Below are 22171 nucleotides of genomic sequence, written 5' to 3' on the forward strand. Positions count from 1 at the left end.
AAGAAAAGGTTCTGAGAATAATTTACATTCATTTGCCATGTCATACAGACTGGATTTTGCTTAATGAGAAACAGCCCTGAGTATGACTTGTAAAAAGTCCCAGTTGGATGCTAGCATGAGGTGCTGAAACCCAATCCACCCCCAACAAATTCCCTCTTCCTCATCCATCCTTTGCCTTTTCTGTTTCTCAATTCCCTGGAAAGACTAACTTACCCATTTTTTGTTTTTGGTTGGGTGTTGGTTGTTTTGAGCAGGAAAGAAGAAAGTCAAGTATTTATTAAACATCTACTATGTCCCAGGTACTATCTTAGGCATTTTACAAATTTTGCCTCTTTTTTTTCCCATCACAACAATGCTGGGAGGAAAGTGCAGTTATAATTCCATTTTACAGCTGAGGAGGTTGAGGCAGACAGAGATTAAATGGTTTAACCAGGGCCACATTACTAATGTGTGTCAGAGACTGGATTTGAAATCAACTCTTCTTGATTCTAGGCCTAAAGCGCCAGGACAGATTTAGATGACTTCCCTCTCCCTGAGGTTTTGTGCATCATTCTTGTGTCTCAGCCCTAATCCAAGGTTCCATATATCATGAAAACTTTCTGAATGTTTTTGGATTAAATCTGTCAAATTTTTTAAATGGAAACATGGCTCTTAACATGAATAATAAAACCCAGTATACTAACCACATGTGTGGAGAATAATGGGTTCAATTCTGTTGTAGGAAGGATTTTTATAAAGTTGACAGTGGCTTGGCACAGTATCCAGGATGCTGGAGGTCTCTAGTTTATGCCAGTTGAGAAGCAGTTGAAGAAATAAAGTCTGACTAACCTGTAAATGAGAAGAATCAGGGACAGATAGACATTTTTAAATATTTGAATAATTGTCATTTGAAGGAGATATTAAATGGCTTCTGCTTTGCCCCAGATGACAAGACCAGGAGGGAGGTGAGGGAGTTACAAATACAGGTGTCAGCTTGGGAAAAGCTTTTCAACAATAAGAGCTGTCCCAAAGTAGAGTAGTCTGCCCTGAGAGACAGAGAATTCTCCCCTTACTGGACATCTTCCAGATCGACATCCCGGATACTTGACAGGTATGCTGGAAAGGACTGAGCTAGACCATTTCAATTGTAAGTTAGACCAAATAGTCTCTAAAGTCACTTCCCATTCATAATATTTGATTTATGCAACAGACACAGAAAGAGACAGAGACAGAGACAGGCAGAGACACACACACAGAGAATTTTAGAAATCTTTCTTTTTTTTTTAAAAGAAGAAACAGGCTCTTTGCTGGGGATTCACTTCTCCTGAGGCCTGAAAGGAATGGGCATGTAAACCTCCTGTTTAATGTTATTTAATTAGCACGTCATTTATAAATCATAGGCCACTCCTCCAAGCTACAAAATGCTTCTACAGGAAAGTCCTAAGTCCTAAGGTAGAAGAACTGAGACAGCTTGGTGTCATAGTCTACTGTCAGGAAGACCCAAGTTCAAAACAGCCTCAGACACTTAGTGGTTGTGTGACCCTGGACTACATCATCTACCCTCCCTCTACCTCAGTTTCTTCATCTGTAAAATGGAGATAATAATAGCATCTACCTCCCAGGGTTATTATGAGGATTAAATGAGATAGTATTTGTAAAGCACTTTGAAAATCTTAAAAGTTCTAAATAAAGGCTTGCTGCAGCAGCAGCAGCAGCAGCATTATTATAGAATTCCTAGACTTATAGCCAGAAGATCTAAGTTGAAGCCTTGTTCTTTTATTTACTAGTTGTGAGAATTTGGACAAGTCACTTCCCTTTTCAGAGCCCCACCTTTAAATAGGGGTAATAACACTGGCTCTCCCTTATAGAATCAGTGAAGTTTAGAACAGGAAGAACCTCAGAATATAACTATTCCACTCCATACTTAAACAGGAATGAATACACACATACATGCATACTCATGCACCCACACACATATAAACACACACTCACACAATCCATTTCTAATAAGTGGTGATTCCTTTTCTACTTGAACAACTTTAGTGATGGGGACCTAATTGCCTGCTGAGATATTTCACTTTGGGACAGTATCAATGATTAGAACGTTTATTAGTTTGTTTTAAATATCAAGCCAAATTTACCCTCTCCAGCTTCTACTATCTATCTTAATTTAGCTATTTAAATCTAAGCAGAAAAAGGCTAATTCAAAGGGGAAATTAATCATATAAGGTATTGATGTAGATAAGGTTCTGAAGGGACCTTAGGGGCCATTGGGTTCTGTCTCTTCATTCTACATATGTTGAAATTGAGGCACAAAGCATTTGATCTATCAAAGGCCTCTGAGCTACTAAATGTCTGAGGAAGATTTGAATCCATTTTCCCCGAGTCAAGCATTCTGAGTAATTAAAAGAGTGTCAGTTAGTTAGTGGACCCTTCCAAGCACCTAGAAAGTTGTATCTTCTTAAAAATCACTTATTTCGATTATCCCTCATTTCCTGTAATTTTATATAAAATTGAATTTAATGTTCATGCTTGAGTTTTTGATTATATCTGTAGCTCCATCAGTGTGTGTGCTGCCTTCTGTGACATATGTCCCAATGGAATTACACCTTCCCTTCATGAGTAAAATGTGGCAGCAGAGGATGGTGAAAAGAACATTGACTTTAGAGGGAGAGGATCTGAGTTCAAATTCTACCTCTGTCATATACCTCTGAATTCTTGGCCATACTGAGTTCCTTCTGGGACTCAGTTTTCTTATCTATAAAATAAAGGCATTAGACTTAATAACTTTTTGAGAGGCATGGTAAATAAAGGACAGAATTCTGAACTTAGAGTCAGAAAAGACCTCAATTCAAAACCAGCCTCAGGCATTTATTAGCTGTAGCATCTTGGGCAAATCATTTAATTAGTTTGTGTCTCAATTTCCTCATCTGTAAAATGAAAGAGTTGGATTATAAAGCCTCAGATCTGTGATCTGGTTCCTGAGCATGAGAGCTTCCACAAATTGGAATGGTCTTCATTTGAGAGGAGGTAGAGATGTTTAAGATACAGAAGCCAGGAGACTACTTTGGGGGATCATCAGAGAGGGGATCCTTGTCCAAAGATAAGCTAGACTAACTGGCTTTGGAGGCCCTTTACAACTCTGCCAGTCTTATTTTTCATAATTTGTTCTTTACCTTTGATTCATAGAGATTTTCACTGTTCTTTGGCCCTTGCTTGTCATGCCATGGGGAATTCTTCATGTATGTGCTATTTTTAATCACGGCAGAAACCAATCAAATATTTAACTTAACAAAGCAGTTGGCCCACTTGGGTCAGCCTCACGCTCTTCCCCTTGTCAGATGTAATCATTTGGTTTATTCAGGCAGGCAGGCTTCCTCTCCTTTCCTTCCCAGGGAAAATAAGAGAGAATGGCTTGAAAAAACAGGCAAGTCATCTCTCTCTTCAGAGGAACACAAGTGTCTCTTAGGTGACTACATGTTTTATCAATATTTCATTATTGTTATATCTTCAGTACCTAGCACAGTGTGTGGTGTAGAGTATGTACTAGAAAAATACTATTTGACTGACTAAATGACATTTCTCTTCCTTCATCCACTGGAACACAACACAGAAGTGAACACCCTCTTGCTCAGCTTTACTGCCACTCCATAATGGAACACCATCATTTCGACCAATGTCTCATGATCCTTAATAGCCCAGTAAGTATCTAACTTGTAGTTGCATGATTAAAAAAAAAAAAAAAAAAAAAAAAAAAAAAAAAAAAAAAACCTTGGTTGTTAGAGCCTTATTTTTAGATTTTGGATTGATTCCCAGCATCATAAATTCTTAAGCAGACTTTATTCCTTTTTGGGTAAGGAAGGAAAATTCAAGTGTTTGAAAGTTCCTCAGTGTGGCTGACTTCTGGGTGCTCCCAAACCTGCCTAAACAGGGCCCAAGATTGCCATCTGGACCATCTCATATAGTGAGCACCCCCAACAAAGTATGGATAGGCTTGGTGATAGTGACTCCTAGCTGGGAATCCTAGGTCCTCTGAACTGTGCTTATTTAGCAGCCCCCACTTAGCTCTTGGCAGCCTGCTGCCCATTAAACTGTTTGTTCCTTTCTCGACAAAGATGTCTTGAAAAATAAAACAGTTACAATTCCTACCCATTAAAAAGCTTTATCCCTTTTTTGGTTATAGATTGAAGTTAATTATTAAAGAAAAGAGGACAGGGACTTTATTGTCATTTTAGGATAAGAAAAGGAAGCAGTGTATGGTGGATAGAAAGCTGGCCTAAAAGCCAGGAAGTCTTTGGTTCAAGTCTCCTTCTTTAGCCAACACTTGTCAGCCAGGTGACTGTGGGCAAGTCACTTAATCTCTTAATGCTTTAGGTCACTCTTTTAAGAGTCTACGTTGCAGAGAAGGTGCAGATCTGCATTGGTGGAGGGAGTTTTCTCAACTTCTGTCTGGAAGTTCCCTATGTCAATGAAATCATGAATCCAGTCTCTATTTCTACCCTAAGAAAACATAGAATAGATTCTATCCCTTCCCTCTATCCTTTACTCCCTGCTGTCTCCTTAAATGGTTCATGACCTGTGGAGGCAATGGGCTGCCCCAGAAAGAGTCTGAGGACCTCATTTCAGATGCCAATCTTGTTATTTATTCCTTGTGTTATTTGTGGCCTTTATCTAGGTCTCATCTTTTACAACCAGGGGCTTGTTCTTCATACCTTGGAAGTCCCTTTCTACATCTAAATATTTGATTCTATGACCTTATGTTGTAGAGCAAATCACCAACCTAGGAACTGTCATCATGGTCCATAGAGGAAATCCAGTCTAATTTCTGCAAGTCTTCCCCCAGCTCTCCAGGTTCACCATAGCACCAGCTATTTGGTTCTGTGGGAATGTTCAGTGTCTGTATTGGACATGGAGATAGGGAAGAAGAGCAAAAAGAGCAAAAAGCCCACTGGCTATTTGTTTATTTTGGTACAGTACTTATAGTACCCAGCATCTAGAAATGCTGAATGTATACTTGTTAATTGATTGGTTAATGCTAGCAAAAATGAGATGTCATTTTCCTAAATTTTGTCACCTTTTAATAAGAGTTCAATTCTATAGAACCTATGTATTCCATTCTAATGGATATAATCAGAGATGTGTGTATGTGACTAGGGGAAAAAAAAGTGAACCAATAATTCAAGAAAGTACTTCTAGACAGCCTTATAAAACTCCATGATATACATTCAATGTCAAGACAATTAAAGGATGACACTCAGTGCAGTGGTATTGTACCTCACTCGACCATGGATGGACCAGGGTCACACAGAATGGGTTGCAGTCAGCATTAATAATGCTAATGCCAGCATCAATGAGATCACAGATCCAGCAGAAACAATTTTTTCTAGCATGAGCCATGGGTTTCCCTCATGTAGGGCATTCCCTCTGCCAATGTTAGTATGAAGTCATTCTGACTTTTTATAGAGAGCTCCCTGAGGTCACTGAGAAGTAAAGGGACTTAACGAGGGCCATTGACTACTATATATCACAGAAAGAATCTCATGTCTTCTTGAATCTGAGGATAGCTTTTTAATTATTTTAGGTCAGAAACTTCCATCAGAGTTTAATAGCAGTGAAAATTATATTTTAGGAGCCTTTGATTTCATCAGTGTGGATTCCTCTTTCATCCATGCAGATTTCAACTTCTCTTTAACCTAGAGGGAGGAGAGAGACAGAAGGAGGAGGAGAAAGAGAAGGAGGAGGAGGAGGAAAAGGAGAAGGGAAGAAAAAGAAAGAGGAGGAAAAAAAGGAAGAGGAGGAGGGAAAGAGGAGAATGAAGAGGAAAAGGAAAAAAGAAAAGGAGGAGGATAAGAGAAAAGAAGAAAGAGGATGGACAGGTGACAGACATACATAGAGATTTGGAGAGAGAAGAGTGTGTTAACAGGGTGATGTGGTTAGAGAAGTGGAGAGATATATGGATATATAGGTAGATATACAGAATGTAGAATGAGTGAGCATTATATCTACATGCCAGGGACTATGTTACTTGCTAGAAATACAAATACAAACAAGTAAGACAGTTCCTGTCCTCAAGAAGCTTACAATTCTAATGGAAGAAGACACCTATAAAGTGGAACTGGAAAACTGGGGGAGAGGATGGGCAATAGAATTAAGAAAAGAAAAGAATGCCATAGAAAATTGAGGTAAGAGTGAGCTAAAGCATAGCTGGGGTCCTTTCTAAAATGGCATTTTCAGAGACAGTCTCCAGTGTTGAGCACAGGACCTTAGAGCAGAGTCCTAAAAAAGGGAATATCCAACAAAATGTCTGTCAGTGTCTCTCTTTCTGCAGTCATCCCAATGACTAGAGAATCCATGTTTTAGAGATAGAAGGGTTCTGAAAGGTCAGAATTCAATCTCCTCATTTTGCCGAGTAGGAAACTGGATTGAAGAAGCTAACTGACATGTCTAGAGTCATAGAATTAGTAAATGTCTGATGTAGGATTTGACTGAGGTCTCTCTGACTCCAAATCCAGTGCCTTATCTTCTAAACCACACTGTGGAGAGCCCTCTGAAATTAGCTAGTCCAGTCCATGAACAAGAGATGATGGACAACAGTTTATCAGGCCTGTACAGATAGGCTATGTTCCTTCTGGCCAAAGACCTGAAGAACTTACAAGCTGCTGATACATTCCCAAAATCTCCAGGTAGCTCATCTCCCTGTCTCTGCCAGACATCTAGAGGCCCATGCCATAAGTATAGCATGTCAGTGGCCTTTTTTAATCCTAAACCTATTTGCACCACAGACCTCATAGCACATAGCCCTGTAGTTGGTTCTCAGATCCCATTTTTAAGTCCCTCTAGCCTTAGAATCATAGGGGATTACCCAATCGAAGGAGGAAATCTTTTTTGCTCCAAGCCTTGGGCAAATTCCCCATTCTTTGGGCCTCACTGCAATTAGCAGGTATATGGATTAAGACATACATTGTGCCTTAGTTGGTAAACAAATATAAATTTTAATTACTTCCTATTTTAAATTAATTAATCAACAAGCATATATTAAGTATTTATTATAAGGCAAGTACTATGTGAAGTGTTAAGATTATAAGGAGAATGAAAAATAGTCCCTATGTTTAGGTAGCTTACATTCTAATCACTATGCTCATAAATAAATATATACAGGAGACATAGGAGTTGGTGAAATGTACCCTTAAAAGTGCCAAGTCTAGCACCTAGAAGAGGCAGGGGCTGGGAAGGGCATCCTGCATATTCTAGAACTGATGACAAATTGGAAATATTTTCCTTGCCCTCATTAAGTGGTAACCTGCCCAAGGTGAATGAGAAGTGACTGTAGATTCAGTACTAGAGCATATATATTGAAGTTAGGGAAAGGGTGCACAATTATGACAGAATAGTCACCCTCCACTGTGGATCAATTCATTTCAAAATGACTACAAATTAAGGTTCTATTAATGAGGAAAGTCATCCAGCAGTTCATGACTGAAATGAGCAATTACCTCCATCTGTTCTCATGGACTCAGAAGGTAGAGGCATTTGGAGTGCAGTTCTTTCCACATTCTTTCTCCTTTTCCTTTCCATTTCTTGTCACATAGTAGGTAATCAATAAATGCCAGTTAATTGACTGGCTGACAGCTATTAATGTTCTTTCACTGTGACTCTAGATCTTAACACTATGTTTCTCTTTGTCAAGGGCAACCAGATTCTCAGTGGCCTGTCCATTGATGAATACAAGGCCACACTGAAAATGATCAAGCAGGCAATTTTAGCTACTGACTTGGCACTGTATATCAAGTAAGTGAAAAGAGACTACTTTGGGACTAACAGTATTCTTTTGGAAATGTTTGGAACTACGTAAAATTATTTAGAATATCATCTTGGGAACTTGTTGAACAGAACAGAGAATCATAGGAAAGGTGTTTAATAATATACAGAATTATGTAATATAGGAAAACAATATTCTTTCTTTGGCTTTATTTAAAACTAAAAATGATAGCATATTCCCATGTATTTCAGATATTAGAGAGAGCAGGATTCATACTTGGCCTCTGGCCTATACTGGCTGTATAAATCTGGGCAAGTAACTTAACTCTTAGTACACATTAACAACTCCCTAGAATTAGTTATAGAGATGTTGTCCTGCACTGTTAGAGGAAGTGTTCTATTCTGTAATTTCTTTACACCCATTAACCACAGGTCTAATCCCCAATACAGTCTCTGTAACTCTCCAGTATTACACATTCATACCTAAGAATAAAATAAATAGTTTATTTTTTATGTGTATAACAGAAAGAGTCCCAAGCTTGGAATCAGGGGCTTACTTAGGCTCAGGGTGTTTTTCTCAAAATCTGAAGATTTTACTATTTATTAAAACTGTCTTTCAAAACCATCTGGAAAATGAGCCCTGGGAAATGTTGGGAAGAGAAAACAGTGGAAGCTGCTAGGAAAAATTAGGGGCTGTGATGACATATGGGTTTTGTCTATCACCCTCATACTTGTCTCTGATGATCATGAAAGACCGAAATTCCAGAAGTATATTACTTTTAAGTTATAGACTTGTGCCTTTGGGAAGGGAAGAGTGTGGCTTTTTAGTTTACATAGTGTTTACTGGGAATTTGTTATTTATTCATTCTTTTTTCAGTCACATCTGACTATTCATGACCCCATTTGAGGTTTTCTTGGCAAAGATACTAGAGTAGTTTGTCATTTCCTTCTCCAGTTCATTTTACAAATGAGAAAACTAAGCAAAAGAGTGAAATGACTTGCCCAATGTCACGCAGCTAGTGTCTGAGGCCAGATTTGAACTCATAAAGATGAGTCTTTCTAATTACAAGCCCAGTGTTCTGTCCACATCAGCACCACCTAGCTTCCCATTACAGAGAATTATTTTAGCATTTGTTTCTTTAGGAAATAAAAAGGATGCTTTATTCTGATATTTCTTATAAAATAGGAAGCCTCATGTAGTAGATAGAGAGTAAGTTTTGAGATCAGTACACTTAGATTCAAGTCCAACTTCTGGCACTTGTAGCTGTGTGACTTTGAGCCTCACTTACCCTCTCAGTAGGGTGCAATTCTCTAAGACTCAAGGCCACAAAGAAGGGCAATGGCAAAAGAAGTGTTCTCATCTTGGGATTTCCTGTGCTGTGAAATCATGGGTCTTGTTTATCCTCTATTTCATTTTTTATATTAATACCTTTCTATTTTTTTAAATATATACAAAAATAGTTTCCAACAATCATTTTTGCAAAGCCTTGTGTTCTAAATTTATTTCCTTCCCTCCCTACTTCTCCCCTCCCCTAGACAGCAAGCAATCTGATATAGGTTAAACTTGTACAATTCTTCTAAATATGTTTTCATATTTATCATGCTGCACAAGAAAAATCAGATCAAAAAGAGAAAAAAATGAGAAAAAAAAAAAGAAAACAAGCAAGCAAACAGCAACAACAAAAAGGCGAAAATACTATGTTTGATCCACATTCAGTTCTATAATCCTCTTTCTCTGAATGTAATTGGCTCTCTCCATCACAGATCTCTTGGAATTGGCCTGAATCATCTCATTGTTGAAAAGAGCCACGTCCATCACTGTTGATCATCACATAATCTTCTTGTTGATGTGTACAATGTTCTCTTAATTCTGCTCACTTAACTTAGCATCAGTTCATGTAAAATTCTTCAGGCCTTTTTGAAGTCAGTCTACTAATCATTCTATAGAACAGTAATATTCCATTATATCCCCTCTTGTGAATCAAGACATTGCTTTATGGCAGCTGTCCGTGTTTCGTGCTAGAAAGCAACCACCAACTGTGGACCTTGAAACACATTTGTGATTACTCAGAAAATATTCCCATTTATCTAAAACCCTGGAGAAGAGAGTTTTCTGGTTAATTGGATATCCTGGTTTATTAAGAAAATATCATATAGAGTATTTTTCATTATTTTACATAAATTACAAATTAGCAATAAAACTACTCCCTCTGCATAAAATTGCCCCAAACTCTTGTTTCCCACTTTGATCTCTCTCTCTTAAGCTCATGGTATTTAGAGCAGAAAGACACTTTAAAGATCATAAGGAAATAGATGTTAAAGATTATTTTACATAAACTTTTCATTTTAACTGAAGAAAAAACTGAGACCCAGAGAGATGAAGGATCTTATTCATGGTCACACAGGCAATAAAAGGGAGAATTGGGATTTGCACCCTGGGCCTCTGACTGGAGATGTTTCATTCTTTCTAGTCTATAGTCTACCTACCGAATTAATGCTTATTGAATCTTGGCATTTAGACATATAAATAAAATGTTCACTTTTCTCCACTGGCAATAAGACATAAATGTTAGAAATTACCCATTTGGGCTCTTAATTATATAGGGTTTTATATATTATTTTAATTCTAGGATGCTAGGGGTAGCAGAAACTCCCTGTTGGAGAACCTGAAATCAAATCCTGCCTCTTGCCAGCTGCCTGATCTTGGATTTTGATTTCTCATGTATAAAGTGAGGCATGTGGATTGGGCAGACTCTTGAGATTCCTTCCAATTCCAAATCTACAGCCCTGTAAACTTAGGTGTGTGACAGTATCTGGAGATGCTGTCTTGGATGGCTCAAGAAAGGCCTGTATGTGTTTAGAAATTCTTTATTGCTCTGATATGTGAGCCAACGACACCATGAAGGTATTTCCCCTTGGGAAACATTTTCCTTGAAAATATTCATGTTTTCAAGTCTCTAGTTATTTACCTAGCTTAAGAGACATACTTAATGACAAATCAATTGCAACTAGCTTCAAGAACATGAGGTTTCAATGACTATTTTATTAAATTTTATTTGATTTATTTTAATTTATCAAATTTTATTTATTTCGTTAAATAAATCTTTCTGAGCAAAGAAAGAGATTTTAGAGTTTAGGCTGAGACTTTGAGACCAATCAGATATGTTCTTTTGTTTTGTAGGCGAAGAGAAGAATTTTTTGAACTTATAAGAAAGAAGCAATTCAACTTTGAAGATCCTCAGCACAAGGAGTTATTTTTGTAAGTCATTGTAGCATTCTTGAAGGTATGAGCTTGTCCCTACAATTAGTAACTATCATCTCACATCACTGATGTGATGTCTAGTGCAGCACAGTAAGTACAGCCCTCCAAACTGTTCAGAAATCAAAAGCTGGAACCAATTGGTGTGTAAGAGAGCTTCAAGAGCTCCCATCAAACACTTGCCTTTTCATTCTAGAAGTGCTTTTAAAATGTGAAAAAGTAGTGCCCCGTGCCTGCCTGTTGTTCCATGTCCTCCTTCTTAGGAAAGAAAATATTGAAAATTCCCATCTAAAATTTCAGATAGAGACAGAATGGTACTGTATTTCAGAAATAATTAAATAAATTTAAGAAATGAATTAATAAATTTAATTTTAAAATAAAGAAAAACTTCCTAATAATTAGCTCTTCCCCAAATTACTATGTATTTATGTGGGTTAGGAGATAGGAGAATTTGACCTGCCAGAGTTCTACAATCAGAGGCTAGATAACCATGCCTCCAAATTCTCTAGCATGTTGTTTGTTTTGTCAAGCGCCAGAAAGACCTCAAGTGAGAATTGAGAAATCTGTCCCCCAGGGACCATTCTCGGATGATCATATAATCACTAATAAGCAGAGTGGCTTCATCTGTCTATACCAGGCTAAAAAAGCCAGCACTTCATTTTAATTTAGTACTGAAAAGTCTTTTCTTTCTTTAACAGAGAAGTACTGAGTCAGGCTGTTGACCAAAACAACAACAACAATCCAGTAGCCAATAAGGTCATATGGACATCACTCTTATTATTGCTTTACTAGCCAGCGATATGTAAGACTTTGTTCATTAAAATACTTCGCAAATTAAAAGTTTGCTACATAGAGTGCTGTAGAAAGCTAACTGAATTTTGGAGGCCATTAAATCCAGGCTCAACTTTTTTTTTTTTTTTTTTTTTTTTTTTTTTTTTTTTTTTTTTGGTGAGGAAAAACCCATAGAGGGTAGTTAACTGCCCTGGGATCATATAGTTAGGAAATATCTGAGGCCGAATCCAAACTCAGGTTGTTCTGACTCTCTCCAAAGTCAATGTGCTAGCCACTGTATTATTTAACTCTTTATATCTATTATTTTAGAGGGAGGAGAAAAGGCGAGGGAAGGGACTGAACTTTAACCCAGTAGAATGTGGCCTTTCCTTGTCTGGCTACAGCAATCACACTTAGTGTCTGAGACAAAGTTTGAACCTAGGTCTTCTTAACTTTAAATGCAGCACTTGAACCACTACCCTCTGCATTCCCTCTCAGGCTGAATTCTCTTGGTATTTGTAACTGTCAGTCAGTCAGTGTTTACTAAGCCCCTACTAGGTACCAAACATCATACTAAATCCTAGTCTATGATAGATCTACATTCTTCCCCTAAATCCTTGTGGTGGCACCTTGGACTCTCAGAAGTTAAACTTAGTAGGTTCCTCCCAATCCAGTAAGAACCCTGGGCAAACTGTCCATGTACCACCCTGGATAAATTTTAAAAGGCTCATCCCTAGAAAGCTGGCTCCCAAATCTTTACTATTTTAATCTCCAAGAGTTCATGAAACAGTGTGTTTCAATGGAGAATATGCCTACATTGAAGAAAGTATAAATTCTGAAGGAATTGAAATAGAGGAAGACATACTGTGAAGGTGTTGCTTTCCGTAGGCAAAGATGAGAATCCTTCAATGACTTGGGAGAGTCTTTAACCATTGCTGGGATTGAAAAATTCATTAAGTCATGGCCAACGCAAATGAGCCTCCCTAAACTTTAGCTGTACTGGTCATCAAATAAAAGTCCATACACGGTCTGTGCCTAAAATCATAGGATTATCATTTGAAAACTGGAAAGGAACTCAGAGATCAGAGTCTCATTTTATAGCTGAGGAAACTAAGTCAGTGTCTTCCCAAGCTGTGCCATGCCCAGGGTCCCTCAGATAACAAGCAATTGTAGAGATTGAATCCTGGTCCTCTGACTTTGACTCCAGTCTCACAAAAGGCCTTTCCAGCATGAGGAGGGCCTGCACTTTGCCTGCAGAGTCCTCTCTGTGCCAAGATGAGGGGCCAGAGAAGGGCTTTGGGGAACGCCACCTTCCTCGAAAAGTAACCAAAAGGAGTTTGGTGTTTGTCTTTCTATCCCCTCTAGAGCAATGCTGATGACGGCCTGTGATCTCTCCGCAATAACCAAGCCGTGGCCTGTTCAACAGCGGGTATGTCAAGATTTGTATAAATGTGATGGATTAGACAGCCATCTTAACAATACATTCTATTTCAGAGCTGGCTGAGGTCTGTGTGGAAGATCTGGCTGGCTATTTTTAATGGTATTTACAAAGAATCATTGGCTGTGCACCATATTTCCCAGCTTAAAATTCCTGTGCCACCTAATAATAAATTTTATGGAGAGCCTATGTAAGGGGGTAGACCCTCCTGCCCACTACACCAAATGTAAGGGGGCAGATCTCTTCTACCATATTTATGACAATTGAAGGATGGTGTACCCTCTGGGAAAGTACTGAGCTACCAAAGAAAAAGGGTCTCATACAAGCTTGATTATTAATAGGTTTTATTAGGGTTGATTAAATTAATTGCAGGGGGGAAGGGGGAATATATTCATAAGAGGTCAGTTGTCCTGGGCAGCCGTAGGACAGAGCAACACTGGGAATCCCCACCCCATCCTCAGGCCAAAACAGAACAAAAAAGGCAGAGTGCCAGAATAAGCCAAAGTAATGTGCAAGCTTCTCCATGGAATAGTTGGAACATCTTTTGCTATTGTTTATATTCTCTGTGGAGACTTGAAGTCATGTTACCACTCTGACCTATCCCCATACAGCCTATGAAAGTAAAGAGACTCATGTCCCACTGATCTCAGATGTTCAGCATACATAGCTCCTCACCCTTCTGATTGGTTGCGGAAACTCACTCACTCCCAAACTATTGTGGCTGCTTTGATGCATAGCTAACCCTTATAGATCACTATATAAATTCTCTCACTTTGTCCTCATAACAAGCCTGGTGGGTGTTGTTATCATTCTCATTTTACAGATAAGGAAACTGAGGCACAGAGTGGTTAAGTGAACTTGTCCAAAGTTACAGAGATAGCAAATACTTGAGACAGGATTTTAACTAATGTATTCCTTACTCCAAATCTGTTGCTCTATACACTAGGCCTCTCTTAATAAATAATTAGATTTTTTTGTTTTGTTTTGTTGTGTTTTGGTTTTGCTTAGCTTTCATTTTACCATTGTGATTGGGAAACTCAGGAAACTCAAATGGATTGAATGTTGAAAGATTTTTTAAACAAATTCTAGCCCAGTAAGTCTCTTTGAGATCTCTGGTATCTATTTCAGATAGCAGAGCTGGTAGCTGCAGAATTTTTTGACCAAGGAGACAGAGAGCGAAAGGAGTTGAACATCGAGCCCACAGTAAGTAGGAAGGCCTCAGTGGGATCAAAGGGTCCTAAGGCTGTCCTTGATCTGTATCCTTTTGGAATTAGACCAGGAGAACCCAATTTTCATCATGATTTTTCCTCCATTTGAATGTAAACAATTTGGGGGCAAGGACCATCTTGCAGTTTTCATTTGTATCCAGCACTTAGCACACAGTAAGTGCTTAATAAATGTTTTCCATTCATAATCATTTCTGGTGTTCTTAGACCATCCTATTGTCAGGTACAGAACACAGGCAGCTCTTTGTGGAATTAGACAGAAAGGAAATCTGGAGCTTGTATGGTTGGGGGCGGCTCTGCTCAGTTAGTCTGCTCAACTTCTTTAATCCCTACTCTTGCACTGTCTTTAAATAAAGGCAGATTTGTCTTGGTTTGTTTTCAGGATCTGATGAACAGAGAGAAGAAAAATAAAATCCCAAGTATGCAAGTTGGATTCATAGATGCCATATGCTTGCAACTCTATGAGGTATTCATAAAAAAGCAGAACAATTCTTGTTCTACTGTAATTATTATTACTTAATATTGCATTATAATTATTTATGTTGATATCATATTACATTCTATATAATATGTATAATAGATTGCACTAATATTTTATTTTGTGATAATTGTTGATATTATTATTATGCCTGACAAATTATACTTTAAGGTCAAAAAAGTGCTATATATATTTACGTGTATATGCATTTATGTGTGTACATATACACGTGTGTATGTATGTATAAATCTCATTTGAACCTCTCATTTAAACTACCGTGAGGTCAGTGCCACAGTTAATAGAACTAACTACCCATTTTACAGATATGAAAATGGAGACCTGGACAAACTAAGTGATTTATGCTGAAATATCCTCCCAGCAGGTGTCAAAAGCAGGGTTAAAACCCACATCATCATGATCCGGTACTCTCTCCACTAAGACACACTGCCCTTCACATTAAAAATGCTGATGAGGACTGAGATTCTTAACTTATTCATTAACCTGAGGCAGCTAAGTAGGAATTAGGGGATACCCGAGTTCAGATCCTACCTTAGACACTTACTAGTTGTGTGAACTTGGGTAAATCATGTCACCTTTGTCACAGTTTCATCTGTAAAATGGAGGTCATAATAGCACCTACCTTCCAGAGTAGTTTTGAGGCTCAAATGAGCTTCCATTTGTAAAGCACTTAACACAATAGCTGGCTCATAGTAGATGCTTCATAAGTACTTCTTTCCTTCCCATTTTATTGATGAGGAAACTGAAGTTGAGAAAGCCTGAGTTAGTATGCAGAGAATCATTTAGATTTTAATCCCAAGACTTTTTCTGGCTCTCGCCTCTCTTCCACATACCTCAGAGAGATAATTACCAACTAACAGTAACACTGAGGGGACTTGTTGAGTGACTTCCCAAGTAGCTGTGGGGCTCAACTTCAATATAGCCTTCTTCCAACTTTTCCTTGGACCCCACATGCCTTCCCTTCCATCCTCATGAAGACTGTAGGTGGTTGTTCCTCCCTAAATATCACTCAGTTATCACTTCTAGGTACCCCATCTTAATTACTCTTTAATCTCATTCTGTAGTCATTATCCTGCATCCATGTGATCCCGGCCCTCATCACTGGACAGAAGTTGGTGTCATAAAGACATCATTAGTTCTTGAGAAGCCCAGTTCCCTTTTTCCTTCATTTCTTGAAGGTGGCTAGAAGTCTACCTTTTCATTTTTTTCTTCCTAATTCCCAGCCAGCCAATCTTTAATCTCTAGAATGCGGCCACATCTCTCACCTAGCCCATGTGTTGGACAAGAAACTGAGCTCAGCTTTCACTGCTTCCCATGGGCCTCCAGAAGGACTTTCAGACTTTTTCAGTGGGCCTATGCTGGTTTGGATCCAGGCTGACTTTGCTCACTAGTGGTTTAATCAGTTGACCACTAGAACATCTATTCATCAAATTAGGATCCAATAAGATGGTGATATATGCCAAACATTTTGAAAACCTTCAAATGCTTTATGAATATTGGCCATGGTGATAATGGCGATAGGGATGGGGGAGAGGATAATGAGGGAGTGGTAATGATGGTGGTAGTAATGGTAGTAGTGATGATGATGATGGATGCTGCTGCTGCTGCTGCTGCTGTTGATAATGATGATTATGGTGATGTAAAGGTGCTGCTGCTGCTGCTGCTGCTGGGAGTTAAAACCAGATCTTTAGCTCTATGAGGTGCAAGTATCATCAACCACATTTTACAGTGGGGAAGCTAAGGCTTTGAAAAGTCAAGTGATTTTCCCAGAGTAACAATTTGTTAATGCAATGTTCAATGATACACAGGGCATAAAGAATTCTAAGTGTGGCTAATTTTGAGAAATTTGTCAGGCACATTATTGAACTCAAGACACCCAAATGTGAAGTGAGAATTACTGCTACATTTTCAAGTATGTAAGGCCTGGGAGTCAAACTCCTGGTCCCAAATCCAACGAGCTTTTCACACCATCTCACAGCTGGTCATACTTAAGTTAGGTTGGGAATTAGAATTAGAAGTTAATTTCTAGGACTAAGACTATATATTCACTTTTATCTGGTCATGAGACAAGCTTACTTGCTTTTTACTCATCACTGCTAATAATTTCTAGGACTAAGACTATATGCTCCCTTTTATGCTGAATTAATCCAATCATGAGACAGGCTTACTTGCCTTTTAATCATTACTGCTGTTAATTTTGATTGTGTATACATATACACATATGCTCACACATACATCCATTTTCCATCACTGTTAATCAGAAGGTCCCAGGGAATCAACTATTTTTGGTCTTCGGACCTTCTAGTGTGCAAAACTCCCTGAACCATATATACACATGTGCACAAATGCACACGTACATGCATACATGCAAAAGTAGAAATTAGTAAAAACAGATAATGGCTGTGTGTATTAATACGTGTATGTTACATTTGTTCATATATGAGCATGAATATGCTTGTGGGCATACATGTAAACACATATAAAAATGTATATGCGCAAATGTGTCTTTTTATTCTGAGATACTCATTTTAGTTAATTCTTGTGTTAAGTGTGTTATAAATAGGGTATCTTTGAGCTTAGCCCCAGCAACAATCCAAATGAAGTAACTTCTCTGTTTGTGTATGTATTAAGAAAGTTATATTTCCTCTAATTATAATTCTTAATTGACCATAAAAATCTAAAGCTGTAGGGGTGAGTCAAGACCATCTGGCTTAACTCTACTTTTTGCAGATAAGAAGATTGAGGCCCAAGGAGAAAGATGGACATCCCCCAAATGTCCCACAACAGTTAAACTGACTGCCTCACTTTAAAAATGGGAAAAGCAAAGTGAAGACATTAAATAACTTGTCTAAGACTAGGATCCAATCCCTTGTCTTTCTCAGGCCAATGGACTTTTCCTGTCGTGGCTATTAGTGTTTGATAAAGAAGCCAGCACAGAGAAGAGAAGGGGGCGGAATGCAGCAAAAGCCAAAAGGAACCAAAGCAAAAAGGGCTTCCCACAATGGAAGAACCCTTTAGCATTCATTTAGTGTTTTTTCCACTAATCCCTCCCAAATCTCCTCTCCCCCTCCCCCCCATGTTACTGCAGAAGATAAGACTCTGAAGGACAAAGCCAGAAAGCAGTAAGGAGCAGAATGAAGACCTCCTTCCTCCTTCTCAGCCTTCCTCTCTGCCCCTGTGCTGTTAAGCTCTCCACCAGAAGTTTGGTCAAAGACATCCCAACATCTTCAGTTCCCCCTCGCCCCAACAGTCTCAGTTCTATTGCATCTACACAGCTCCCCCTGGCGGATATTTGTACCTCTTCCCTTTCTGATTTCCGTCCTCATGCCTGATAGGCAGGGTCTCCCAGAAAATTTCCCCATGCCATGAAGCAATGAGTGTCATGGGGAGGTGATATTTAATCTATAGTATTCCCATTTGCCTGTTTTTTAATTCTTTGGTGAAAGAAAAAAGGCAAAAGAAAATATAATAAAAGGGGAGAAGGAGGTTACTGATCATCATGGTCATTGTAGCCATGAACTAAAGAAGGCAGTGAATTCTTACTATAGAAGTTTCATTGTTAAAAAAAAAAAAATACACAATAATAGAAAAAGCACTGTTTTTGGAGCGCTGGGTTCTAATTCAACCTCCTGGGCCAACTTTAGCTCAATTATTTCTTCTGATCTAATCTTCCAACATTGGGTGCCAGGGCTTGAGCTTTGGAGTCCTGCAAGTAGCTGCTGGTCAGAAGCTATGTCAGCATGACATATAGTGAGTAAGGGAGTGAGCTTACAAATGGGAAGCCCTGGGTTCTAATTCTGTCTTAAATACTTATAAGTGTATGACAAATCACTTCTCCTCTAAGTCCTCAATTTCTTTTTTCTTTTCTTTTTTGCTAATGCAATTAGGATTAAGTGACTTACGTGGAGTCACACAGCTAGGAAGTGTTAAGTGTTTAAGTCAGGTCCTCCTGACTTCAGAGCAGTGCTCTACCCACTGCACCACCTAGCTGCCCCTTCAATTTCTTTATCTGTAAAATGAAGCAGTTGCATTTAATGACTTCCAAGATTTCTTCTGCCTCTAAATCTGTGATCCCATGTTTTTCTACCTGCATGCATCCTGTACCCTTCCCTGGACCCAGATAGTGTCTTTGCAAAGCAGAAATGAGGAGGCCTTCTGAAGCCCACTATTGCTAGCCACTGTTCAGGGCAGAAGCTGATCTGTTTTGTGTAAGAGAAAAGGATGAGGGGATCGCTTCTCTCATCCCCAGTGCTTCTGCATATCCAGGGCTTCCATGATTGGCATTCATACACACACACACACACACACACACTCTCTCTCTCTCTCTCTCTCTCTCTCTCACTCACACACACACACACACACACACACACACACACACACACACACACACTCACACACTCCCTCCTCCTCTTCTCTCCTTTTCCCCTCATATCCCCTTATCTTTTCTTTCTCTTGTCTCCCCTTTCCCGTCTTTTGCCCTCCTCCTTCCCCTTTTTCCCTCCCTCTTCTCTTATCTCTTCCTCCTTCCCCATTTTTCTCTCTCTTCTCTCTCTTTTTTACCCTCCCCTCCTTTCTTCAAGTCTCTCTGTATTCTTTTCTCTTTCCCCACTTCTCCCTCCATCTCTCCTCTCTTCCTTCTACAAGTCCTATCTACAACCACCAAAATCTTCCTCAATTCATACTTTCTCCCTAAATGCAACTTGGGCCAGGCTATCCTCTCACTAGAATAGCTCACTTTTTCTCATAGTTCCCAAGAAAGTTTCCTCACCTCCAAATCAAGCAGCACCAGTCATGAAGCACAGAATATCCCCTATTCTGGAATTACAGGCCCCTATTTCCTTGAGGTCTCCCTGGAATCATCTGGGCACCTATACAGAAAAGAGTTATTATTTCCTTAGTGAGATCAGTGTGTATGTGTATGTGTGTATGTATGTGTGTGTACATGTGTATATGTGAATGTACCCTCTGTGTATGTGTGTGTAATGTCTGTATGCATGCACATGAAAGAGACAGAAGGAAAGAGCGAGAGAATGAGAGACACAGAGAAAGACAGGGAGAGAGAGAAAGCAACAGAGAGAAACAAAGAGAGACAGACAGAGGGGCAAAGAGAGAGAGAGAAATGGAAAGAGGGAGTGAAAGAGTGAGAAGGGGAGAGAGACAGAGAGAAGGGGGAGAAGGAGAGAGAGAGAGGAAGAAACAGGGACATTCTTCATGTTTTTATCAATAAATAGTTTTTTTTTTTGTCCCAGAATCATAATTTTTTAGCTAAAAGAACCTTAGAGGATATATCAAGTACCCTCATTTGACAAATCAGTACAGGACAAGTAAATTACTTGTCCAGAGTCACATAGCTATAAGCAGCATCTCAGGTCTTCCTGACTCAAAGCCCACTTCCCCGTTCTCAATGAAGGCTGCTTCCCAGGCTTTCCCAAGCTCAATGATGTCCGTATGTATCCACTTAACTTTTGATGAGTTCCTCATGGGTTCTCTTCACAAATCCCTGAGTAGGGACTGCAGCCTCTGAACCAAGGCTTGGAGGTGAGAGCTTTCTTCTCTGGATGCCTCCTTCCAACATTTGATTTCTCCTTCTCTCCTTAGGCCCTGGTACACGTCTCAGAGGCCTGCTTTCCTCTGCTAGATGGCTGTAGAAAGAACAGACAGAAATGGCAGGCCCTGGCCGAGCAGCAGGAGAAGAACCTGATCAATGGGGAGAGCAGCCAGCCCAAGCTGAACTGAGGGGCCTTTGACAGACTGAGCACGCAGAGTTTACGTTTACACAGAAGATGTCCTATTTTGTGATACGTAGTTTTCATAGACACTGTATGAGTTGGGTATATGTTTTGCCACTGCTGTATTTTTTTAAACGTTTGGTTTTATTTTTGCACAACTTTGAAGGGCATAGTGTGACGTGTTCTTAGGGGACTGGTGTATATCGTCTGGATATGTCTTTATACCACTGAAGTGAGGCGGCCCGCTTTGCCCACCGTAGCCACAGTTGGCAGAAAACTGGTCTCAGTGCTCAGGTTCTGCTGAGGGAGGTCTGGGAAGGCTACGGGAAACTTTTGGCCCTGGCCTTGTCCATCTGTGTCCCTGGTTGTTTTTGCTGTGGCTGAATGACCAGTTCTTCAAGAATGCTTGGCAGCTTCTCCCTCTTCCTAGGGGAGCCAGGATCAACAGTCCATTCCTCGGTGTTTGAGAATACAGAGGAGAGAAGGCTGTTGTCCAGGCCTGACTTTGGACAGCACTGGCCTGTGGGGATTTGGAAGGCATGTTTATCACCAATGCCTTCTCAGATCACAATCGCGTCAACTCAGCAACTTTCAGAATTCTACAGTATTGGGAACTGTGTGACATAACATGTAATTTATAATGAAGGTGAGCACAGAAGACATTCATAATGATCCTTGTGTTAGAGCTAGGTGGGATCTCAGAAGTTATCTACTCCAACCCTCTTCTTGTAAAGATAAGGTCATGGGTCTCCAAAGTTAAATGACTTATCCAGGATCACACAAGTAGTACACATCAAAAGCAAGATTTGAACTAGGTCCATAGGACCATAATTCTAGAGAATAAAGGGACCTCAGATGCTTCCCATTTTACAGATAGGATAAGTGGGACCCAGGGAGGCTAAGTAAGTAAATTTTCTGAGGTCACACAGATAGTAAGCATCAGAAGAACTTAGTCCATAGATCCAGAGTTAGGGAACATAGAGGACATTGAGTACAACCAGCCCTTGCATTTTGCAGGTAAGAAAATTGAAGTATAGAACAAGTGATTTATCCAGGGTCACACATCTAATCGGTTTTACGATGAGAAAGATTGCATTGTAGATTTCTGAGAGAAAAGAAATATTTGGATAAGCTTCAGGAAGTTCCCCCCTTCCACTGGGGACTACAAAAATTACCTTCTCTTCTTTAAAAATATTCTTACAGATTGCGTCTTATAAAAATTCATTTCAGTAACTTAAGTCTCGAAAGGGTGAATTCAAGATCATTGGAATCCAACATTGTCCTGAGTAAAGGGCAGCCATGAGTAAGGTAGAAAAGCAACTATTCCTTCCTCCTTTCACGGAGGAATCCCAGGTTTCTTTAAGACAAAGCTTTAATCATTAATGCAGTTAAGAGAACACAGCAATCCTTGTACTTTGATAAGTATCAAAAGGTCATTATGATCTCTTTATGCTACTCATAACGTGATGCTATTGGGGGTCAAAGGGAAATAGCAGAAGGGGCCTTGGAATTTCC

At 39.3% G+C, this 22171-nt stretch overlaps 1 protein-coding gene across 4 annotated transcripts in view; it reads left to right on the forward strand.

Moving 5' to 3' along the window:
• The window catches only part of PDE5A (phosphodiesterase 5A), a 181063-nt gene extending 160266 nt beyond the window's left edge, over positions 1-20797 (forward strand). For all 4 annotated transcript variants that reach the window (XM_074276053.1, XM_074276050.1, XM_074276051.1 and 1 more), the window contains exons 15-21: positions 3593-3680; positions 7667-7767; positions 10919-10996; positions 13133-13196; positions 14334-14408; positions 14814-14897; positions 20526-20797. In XM_074276053.1, the coding sequence (XP_074132154.1) occupies positions 3593-3680; positions 7667-7767; positions 10919-10996; positions 13133-13196; positions 14334-14408; positions 14814-14897; positions 20526-20663 (628 nt within the window). In that variant the 3' untranslated portion in view covers positions 20664-20797. The remainder of the gene's footprint in view (positions 1-3592; positions 3681-7666; positions 7768-10918; positions 10997-13132; positions 13197-14333; positions 14409-14813; positions 14898-20525) is intronic.
• Positions 20798-22171: the final 1374 nt, after the last annotated feature.

This window comes from Sminthopsis crassicaudata, chromosome 6 (assembly GCF_048593235.1).
Source record: "Sminthopsis crassicaudata isolate SCR6 chromosome 6, ASM4859323v1, whole genome shotgun sequence".
In the NCBI taxonomy this organism is placed as follows: domain Eukaryota; kingdom Metazoa; phylum Chordata; class Mammalia; order Dasyuromorphia; family Dasyuridae; genus Sminthopsis; species Sminthopsis crassicaudata.